We start from the raw sequence: 9,671 nt of genomic DNA, 5'->3' as shown, positions 1-9,671 counted from the left end.
TTTTTCTTGAAATATTAATGTTTATTGCATGTAACATTATTATATTTAAAATAATTTTTCTTGAAATATTAAAAATAATAAAATAAAATAAAGATATTTTAACTAAAAAAATAAAAAAGAGTACCTACCAAATAGAATTGTAATGGGTATTAAATGTGTTCATATTGATAAAGCATTTAGTGCCTGACACATACTGTTATCCTAATATTAATTAAATGATAAATCTTCTTTGTTAAGTTCCCAAGATAAAACTCTTGACACATGGATATAGTTGTTCAGAGAATGGACACATTTTTATGCTACTTTCCAAGCCTCATATCAGCAAGTGTAATCATTTTATGGTGTTAGAGGAATGTGAAGGAGCCCACAGAGAAGGTGGTACAAACGTGTAACCAAAAAAGAAAGCTCTAATAGAGGTAAATAGGTGAAGCTACTATATGTTCCAAAATCTACACTGACTCACATGTGGCCATAAATATTTAAATCAATTAAAATAAAATAAAATAAAAATTAGGTTCCTTCGTTGCACTGGCCACATTTCAAGTGTTTGATAACCACAGGTGGCTAATGGCTACCACAATGGACAGCACAGATCTAGAACATTTCAATCATGACAGAAAGTTCTATTGTACAATACCATTTCACATTTTTAAAGATGGTCCCATTTCATGGAATTCAACTTTTATTTCAACTAAGGCAATTTCTAAATGTGTGATTTGTCAGGTTTTCTACAAAAAGAGGCTCACAAATTTAAAACATTTTTAAGGTACACATCCTGATTTGGAGATTCATAAATGGCAGACCCATGAAACTCAAAGCACTGGGGAAACTGAAGCCTTGCCCATAAAGTAGGCACACAGCCTCAGCCACTCCTTCTGAGCATGCTGTGACTGTTCTGTAAGGGTGACTATCTGAATGATGGGTAGAGATGTCCCTGGGAAAGCCCCAGGGTGTATATTTGGCCAGATCCCTCTGGGCACTGAACAAAGAACTTTTCTATTGGGAGAAAGGAGGCAAAAATGGAGGTATCACTCAACTTTCCTTCAATATTTGTCTACATGTTGGTTATTACAATCGAAGTAGATGGAATCAAGAAATATATGTAGGAATCAAATGTCCACTGGACAATTTGTGATGAGTTGATTTAGTTTTGCCAGCAATTTCCTGATCCTTGCCTGCAGACACTGTTTGCCAGCCTCTTTTAATGGATTCTGTGTAGACTCAGATACTTCTTCCTAAACTATCTCTTGTTCACTTCATAAAGTTCAGAACTAAAGAAATCCTCCAGGAATTGTTATAGACACTTACCTGGACTAGGCTGATTTCATTCTACTATTGTGGTCATGGTTTTGATACTTATACTTGGAAAAATCCAATAAGTATCCCTTTCCACCCATTGTATGTTACCTTAGGAAGATAGATTTTTGTCTAGAACATGTTCTAGTATAAAGGGAGTGGCCACAGGAAGGCCACAATCTATCATAGTGCCTAGAATTATATCATTATCTATAGTAATAAAAGCATAATATGCAAGTTGACTGAACAACCAAACAGCAGAACGACTGTCTGGATGACCTTACGGACGACCACACTATGACACGCAGGCCAGCCAAGGTGAGTGCAATGCAATTGGCGAGGGGCCCCTGCCATCACCCCACGATTGCCCAGGCCGCCCTCTGCGGGGCAATCAATGGGAGGGCTCTGTGATTGATCTTCCCAAAGAGGGATGCCCAGGCCACCCTCTGCACTGCGATTCATGGCAGAGCCCCGGCTGGGTGGGCGGGGCCTCCCTCTTTGGGGCCATCGATCAGCCCCCCCCCCCCCCACCCGCAGTTGATTGCCCCACAGAGGGAGGCCCAGGCCAGCCAAGCAATCGGACCCCACACTTGTTGCCTGCAGAGGGAGGCAACTGGTGGCATGGGAGGGGGGGCAGCACCGCACAGATCACAAGCAGTGGCAGTGGTGGGGGCAGGGCCAGTTGCTGGCAGCCAGGGGAAGGAAAGCCCTGATAGGCCCTGATTACTGCCCAGGCCTAGGGACCCTACCCGAGAGGTCCTGGATTGCGAGAGGGTGCAGGCCGGGCTGAGGGACACCACCACCCCCACCCCCATGCACAATTTTGTGCACTGGGCTTCTAGTTAATATAATATTTGATGATATAATACCTTATACTTGCATAAAGTGCATGTATTGCCCAATACTTTTACATCATTTCACTTAATCCTCACAATAATCTTATGCTTAAAAAAATTATCTACATTTTTACAGATAAAGAAACAAAGGTTGGCAAGGGAGAGAGCGTATAAGTCACTAGATTAAAGACACCAATGAAGGTAGCAGATCTGAGACCTGAACACTTTAATTCCAAGGCCACACGCACACACACACACAAAAGATTAGCAAATAAGCCTTCACACATAATCCACGTACCTCTCAAACTGCTGCTGCCCTTGCACCAGGTCCTGGGACATGTTATCTCCCCAGAAGAAGTATCTCAGATCCCACAACCCCACAACCCCCACCCCTAGGCATAGCCTTATTGATTTCCAATGTAAAATGTTCTGGAGGGCCTCGTCTCTTCAGTGCAGGTCCCAAGGTTTGGAGTACTCAGTGTGGGCTCAAGCCTCTCGCTCCTAGGGAGAAGCTCTGAGGCATGGAGATCCCTCCCTGTTGTGGAATCTCTGCACCAGGGGTGGTTTTAGTGAGACTGTGCCTCTGCCGCTCCCACACATCTTGATGTGGCCCTTGTATTCCTTGTGTGGAAAAAGCTTTTCAGCTAGTTTTTAGTCTTTTTCAGCAGAAATTGTTCCATACATAGCTGTAGATTTGGTCATAATCTTCTATCTTGGACCCCAGAAAAACTTTCTTAGCTTTAGGATTTGTACTGTAGGGTTCCCTCTTCAGAGTGTTCTGGGATGTATTAAATCATATGACTTCTCAGTGTAGATCTTTCTCTGGTACTTTCTGCTATCTGCCTCAGTCCAAACCTAAATTAGGGATGCTCTTCTCAACAGAAGATCGCTGTGTGCTCCTGCTTGGAATTAGAGGGTGCTACTGACCACCCATTAGAAGCCCCCTTCACATGGCATCTCAGCATGAGCTCCCCAACTGGAGGGTCCAGAGCTTTATCACTGATCCCAGTGCTGACAATGGTATTTGCTTCCAGGATTTGCATTTTCTTACAGCTCAGTTTCCTTTCTTTTACTTTTCTTCTTTTTTTCCTGTTTCTCTGTTGATTGTTAAAAAGAGTTTTCTGACTTTTGTTTCTGAGCCAGTTCTCAATTAAAGATATAGGCGTTTAATTTCTACCAATTTCTTGTTTTATTTCACTAGGATGGCTTTTCAGAGTACATAATCTTCCATATGGCAGAAACAAAATCATCTTACTTGTGCATTTAAAAAAATACATGGTTACTTAATTTTCCTTGAGATTATGTAGAATCATTACTAAATATTCTCATTACTTTGGTCCTTTTAAAAAAATATATTCTAGATGACTTTTGTTTGTAATATTTATTTATTTTCTTTAAAAATCAATATTTAGGTATAGGTTTCATATTAATTTCTTTTTGATTCTGTCATATTTTAATGGCTATTTGTTTAAGGATATTGTGAGGAAGGACTTGGCAACAACCACCTTAGTGTTGAAACTGGGCCTCTAACCCACATTCCCATTAAAGGACACATTTTTGTGTCTACATTGTTGAGGATAGGTCTTGGGTCGGAGTTTAGTGTTTCTCTTCAGGAAGAGCAAGTTGCTAGGACAGTTGACAGTAAAAGAGGTTTTCTGGTCACAGCTTCTCATTGTGGTAATTTAGAGGCCACATGAAATAGAACTCTGATGAAAAAATTTTCAAAAATTTTTGCTGAATGAATATATAAGTCAATGGACATATCAACGTGCATGTGTCATAGGCACTTCATATTCCCTATGGCCAGCAGTGAGGAATTGTTTTCCCATATATCTGTTCTCCACTTCTGCTCTACCATTCATTTCTTATCAATTTTCTGATCCCCATTTTTACTGTGTAATTAATCATACTATTTCCCCTTGCCTAGAGATAAACTTTTAACTCCTCAGTCTGACACACAATGGGAACTTCTGTGGTAGTTTGCTCAACCTAGAAAATTAGAAACTAAGATAAAAAACAGAACTATTAAGAGCCTTGCCATGTCCCTGTTTTATGTTTAGGAAAGAGCAATAAAGGAGAGAAAGAGTTTCTATCTCTGGTAACATGTAGGCAGAGAGAGGCTTATTGATTTTAACATACAGAAGCAGACCTGTTCTTTAAAAAAAATCTTTATTGTTGAAAGAATTACACATGGCCCTTCTTTTCCCCCATGGACCCCTTCTACCCACCCCTGCCCCCTGCCAGCAGATATGTTCTTGAAAGGAGAGAAAAGCTTAGTGGTTCTTCTTTGTATTGTAATATCATGTCCTGGCTAAGACCAAAAGACCAGAGTTACATGTTCAGCTGGAGGGAAAAAGCCTTCAAACTTTGCATGGATGTTATATAAAAACTAGAGGCCTGGTACATGAAATTTGTGCACTGGAGCAGGGGTCCCTCAGCCTGGCCTGTGCCCTCTCACAGTCCAGGACCCCTCAGGGGATGTCCGCCTGCTGGCTTGTGGCTTGATGGCCTTCTGCTGCTGCACGGCCTGCTGCATGAGCTTCAGCAGCTCCTGCACGTGCTCGGGTTGGGTCACCACGGTCTGTCCTGTGAACACCATCGAGTGGGTGAGTCAAATGCGGAGGCAGGCTCACCCTGAGTTCCTTGCACTTCCCTGAGTCACTGAGTTGTTCTGACTGACTGCCTTCTACAGAGAACGGCACCAGTATGGGGCCTAAGCCAGCAGCTGGACATCCCTCTCGCAGTCCAGGACCCCTCAGGGGATGTAGCAGTGCACCAAGTGGCAGGCAGCCAAAGAGGAGCCAGAATTGGGGCCGGGTGCCGTGCCATTCATGCTCATCCCGACCCACTGTGCCTGTTGCTGCCGCTCAGTACTGCTGCTGTGGAGTCGGGAGAGGCTCCCGCCATGGTAGCTGCACTCACCAGCTGTGAGCCTGGCTTCTGGCTGAGCAGTGCTCCCCCTGTGGGAGCACACTGACCACCAGGGGGCAGACGCTCAATGCAGGAGATGTCCCCTGGTGGTCAGTGTGTATCATATCAACCAGTTGTTCTGGTCATTCCACCATAACGGTCACTTAGGCTTTTATATATATCCTATCTAATAAAAGAGTAATATGCAAATTGACCATCACTCCAACACACAAGATGGCTGCCCCCATGTGATCAAAGGAGGCCACCCCCATGTGGACACAAGATGGCCAGCAGGGGAGGGCAGTTGTGGGTGAACAGGCCAGCAGAGGAGGACACTTGGGGGTGACCAGGCCTGCAGGGGAGGACAGTTAGGGTGGACCAGCCCTGAAGGGGAGTACAGTTGGGGACAACAAGGCTGGCAGGGGAGGGCAGTTGGGGGGGACCAGGCCTGAAAGGGAGAGCAGTTAGGGGCGACCAGGATGGCAGGGGAGGGCAGTTAGGGTCAACCGGGCTGGCAAGGGAGGGAAGTTAGGGGTGACCAGGCCATCAGGGGAGGGCAGTTGGGGGCGACCAGGCTGGCAATGGAGGGCAGTTAGGGTGACCAGGCTGGCAGGGGAGCAGTTAGGTGTCAATCAGGCTGGCAGGGGAGTGGTTAGGGGGGATCAGGCTGGCAGGCAGTAGTAGTTAGGGGCAATCAAGAAGGCAGGCAGGCGAGTGGTTGGGAGCCAGTAGTCCTGGATTGTGAGAGGGATGTCCCAGAGTGGAGAGGGTGCAGGCTGGGCTGAGGGACACACCCCGCTACCCCGTGCACAGATTTTGTGCACCGGACCTCTAGTATATAGATAATTGAGAATTATGATGATAATTGTGACTTAGAGATATAATTTACATGGACAGAAGAAATCCAAATCTGTCTTATTAAAGTGATATAGGAATTTAGTGTGAACCCTTTTTCTGTGTGTGCAAAATTTCTTAGCATAACCAGACACAAGAAGTTATAGAAACAACAATCCCAAAAGGAATTATATTGGTAATCCACAGCAACAGTTACTGAATACATAAAACATATGCATAGTGAGAACAACACATATGATATAATACATCTTGAACAAAACAGCCCAATCTAATTTACCTGGGAATGTCATTGTGATGAAATCTTTAAAATCATTTAATGTATGCTTGTGTGTATCAGTCTTGACCTTGACCTTTAGGATGTAAACATCGCCAAACTTGTTCTTGAGGTGCTGAGGGCTGCCCAGACACACAAACTTTCCCTTCACCATGATGGCCAGCCTGGTACAGAAGGCATCGCATTCCTCCATTCTAGCAAAATAAGGTACCAGAATAATGTAAAATTGAAACATTCCCTGTTGGAGGACCTTCTATAATTCAGGATTTTGTGATTCTATTTCTAAAGGGAAGTAGAATTTGCCAATCATAAAGCTCATACTTGAGAAGTGGAAATTTTTCATATAATGAGTATGAAACCCTCACGTAGAACATCTGAACTCCTTGTCCTCTCCCCACTCTTGGTTATGTAACTTAATGGATTCTTGACTCTTCCACTGATTAGGATTAATGAGGAACTCACATTCTCAAGCAAGTTTGCTGTCCAATATTCCTAGCCCCAAATAATTCTCTTGAACAACCACTACAATGCTTGCCAACCCTCTTCCAAGCCTCCCAACGAGTCACACCTGTGGGAGGTTATAATAATGGTTTTTCCACTTTCACGTGCTTGCATCACAGCATCCCAGAGCAGACGTCGGGCTACTGGGTCCATGCCAGTTGATGGCTCGTCCAGCAGAATGATTGTGGGTTTTCCCATCAGGGCAATAGCAGTACTCAGCCTACGTTTGTTTCCTCCACTTCATGGTCATAGAAGAAGAGAGAATGCAGGGAAAGGGAAGGATATATAAATCAGTTGCTTATAGGATAGTAACATTTCAAATGTTGAGAGTCTCAGCAAGCACAAAACATGGATATCGACGGTGCTGGTTAAATGTGACTTCAATGAGGTAGCAGGCTCAAGTACTGGAATGGAAAGGAGTGACTGTTATGTAACTGATTTTGGCAGTATTATCACTGACATTTATTTACTAGTTCTTAGGGTGTTCTGATTTCCCAGGTACATAAATCCCACCATAATTTGTTGGGACATAAAGAACCATGTGGCCACTAGGAAGAATAAGATGCTCCCCTTTGAGATTCAGAGGCTATGGTTTAATCATAACTAGGATTTTGAGTTTCATCTCTGTATAGGAAAGACATGGAACCACATTGACCTGTCTTATTACTGCATTTTAACCTAACAACTCATTAGACAGTTTCACAATTAAATAACTGTGATAGAGGGAATTAGGTGATGCTGTAAGCATTTATTTCAAACATCAGAAGCACAGGGAAGCATCACAACATTAGCAGCCACAATGAAAAGATCAGTATATTGACTCACCTATAGGTTCTGATAATCCTGTCAGCATGGGACTCCAGTTGCAGTGAAGTCAACCATTTGCTCACATACAGCTGAATCTGGGACTCCGAGACTCCCCATAATCTGGCATACATGATCATTATCTCCCGACCAGTCATATATTCCAGCAAGGCATCAGACTGAGGACAATAGCCAACTCTTGACTTCACCTGATTATAAGAATTGCCTTGATAAGGACCCAAGTCATCAGTCCCACTGAGCATTTTTTGATAAGATAGAAGACCTTCACTTCTCCAGGCTATGCTTCTAAGTGTACTACCAAGAATTTTCTTTTCTAAAGACTACAAAATTATGATGAGTGGATCTATTGTCTCAAATTAAAATAACAGATTCCCCAATTCAGTTTTAATAATCTGGAGGATGAAGAAGTTAGAAATAAAATCCTATAGCACCATTGAATTTGGAGCATTAGAATATTAGATTCTCCCCTCATTAATGAAGAATTCCAAGGCACATGGCCACAAGGGATGTTCTTGCCCTGCACAGGTTGCACAGTCATTGTAGAGCTCGTTTCATAGGAAGGTTGAACTGGAAACAAGCCTTTCCCATGCTCATAAGCAGGGTAAATCAATGAGTTGCTTTATCAGTTAACCAAGCCTTTTGTATATTTATCTTCAGATGTACATAGACTACATATCTAGAGAAAAGATGAATATTAGTTTATTAAAATTAATTAATTAAACATTTTAAATAAAGTTATTTTAAATAAGTAAAATTCATAGCTTTTCTCTGGGATTTTATTAATTCATTTACAGCGATCCTAGACTCTTGGCAGAAATTAACTAAACTCTTTATTCTAGATATGAAATTATTCTCTCATATAATTTTTGAACATAAATGAGCTACATGCAAAGATAAGTCAACAAACTAGGAAAAAAATAACATGAATGCCAATACCAGAAACATTTGTAATAACTTCAGGTATTGGGATTAGTAGATCGGATGAAAAAAATGATAGTAGTTATTATATTTAAATAAATTTTAAAAGTTTAAAACTATTTGATAAAAAAGGAAAGTATAAAGTCATGTAGACCTTTTAGAAATGAACCATATATCTAAATATCTAGAAATGAAAAAAAAGAGTCATGTTACAATTTCTGTGAATGGGTTGAATTAATTACAATGGAAGAAATTAATCTGCTGAAGATAGGTCATAAGAAAGTTCCTAGAATGCAGCACAAAAATAAAAAGTGGGGAATGAATAAAATAACACTGAGAGATTGGGATGATAAACTAGAGATATCACATCTGAATAATCAGAATTGCATCTGGACAAAAAGATGGGAACAAGAAAAATATCTAAAAACTAATAAAAATTATACAGAACTAATTTAACATATTAATGAATTCAAGAATGCCAATAACTTTCAAGAGAATACAAATTTAAAGATCCACGTCTAAGTACTTCATATTGAAGCTTATGTAAAACAAAGAGAAAAATTATAAAGCAGCCCATAGAGGAAAAAAGATTATAATATAAAGTATGTCATACTGACAGCTGATTTCTTAAAAGTAGTGGTGGAAGCTAGGTGATAGTGAAACAACATAATAACTGGCTCATTAAAAATAATTGCAGCCCTAGCTGGTTTGGCTCAGTGGATAGAGCATTGGTCTGTGGACTGAAAGATCCAGGGCTCGATTCAGGTCAAGGGCACATGCCCAGGTTGCAGGCTCGATCCCCAGTAGTGGGCATGCAGGAGGCAGCCAATGGATGATTCTCTCTCATCATTGATGTTTCTACCTCTCTCACCATCTCCCTTCCTCTCTGCAAACAATAAAAATATATTTTAAAAATAATAATAATTGCAAACCTCAAATTCTACACACAGTGAAAATATCTTTTGCCAGTGAGGGTGAATTAATGGCATTTGCAGAAAGAAAGTTAAAACAAATAATAAAAGGTTTTCCCCTGAGATTGAGATGCAGAAACTGTCTGCAATTGCCATTGCTGTTCAATGCAGAGTAGAGGTTCTAGCCCTTGCTGTAAACAAGGGAAACAAGCATAAGATTGGGAAGGAAAACAAATCTTTGCTATTTGCAGGTGGTCATGATTGTGTAAATAAAGATTCTAATAAAATTTATAAATAAATATTAGAATTAATAGAGTTTAGCAATTTTGTTGAACAAGTTTAGTA

The 9,671-nt window shown here is 41.3% G+C and overlaps 1 protein-coding gene across 1 annotated transcript in view; it reads right to left on the bottom strand.

The window, feature by feature from the left end:
* Positions 1-9,671, bottom strand: part of LOC102242210 (ATP-binding cassette sub-family A member 3) — a 273,880-nt gene that overhangs the window by 7,383 nt on the left and 256,826 nt on the right. The window contains exons 27-29 of the mRNA XM_005861509.2: positions 7,498-7,685; positions 6,740-6,910; positions 6,175-6,365 (exon numbers count right to left, since the gene is read on the bottom strand). Of these exons, the coding sequence (XP_005861571.1) occupies positions 6,175-6,365; positions 6,740-6,910; positions 7,498-7,685 (550 nt within the window). The remainder of the gene's footprint in view (positions 1-6,174; positions 6,366-6,739; positions 6,911-7,497; positions 7,686-9,671) is intronic.

This window comes from Myotis brandtii, unplaced genomic scaffold, assembly GCF_000412655.1.
Source record: "Myotis brandtii unplaced genomic scaffold, ASM41265v1 scaffold152, whole genome shotgun sequence".
NCBI classification, from domain to species: Eukaryota; Metazoa; Chordata; class Mammalia; order Chiroptera; family Vespertilionidae; genus Myotis; species Myotis brandtii.
This window is presented reverse-complemented; position numbering and strand designations above follow the sequence as displayed.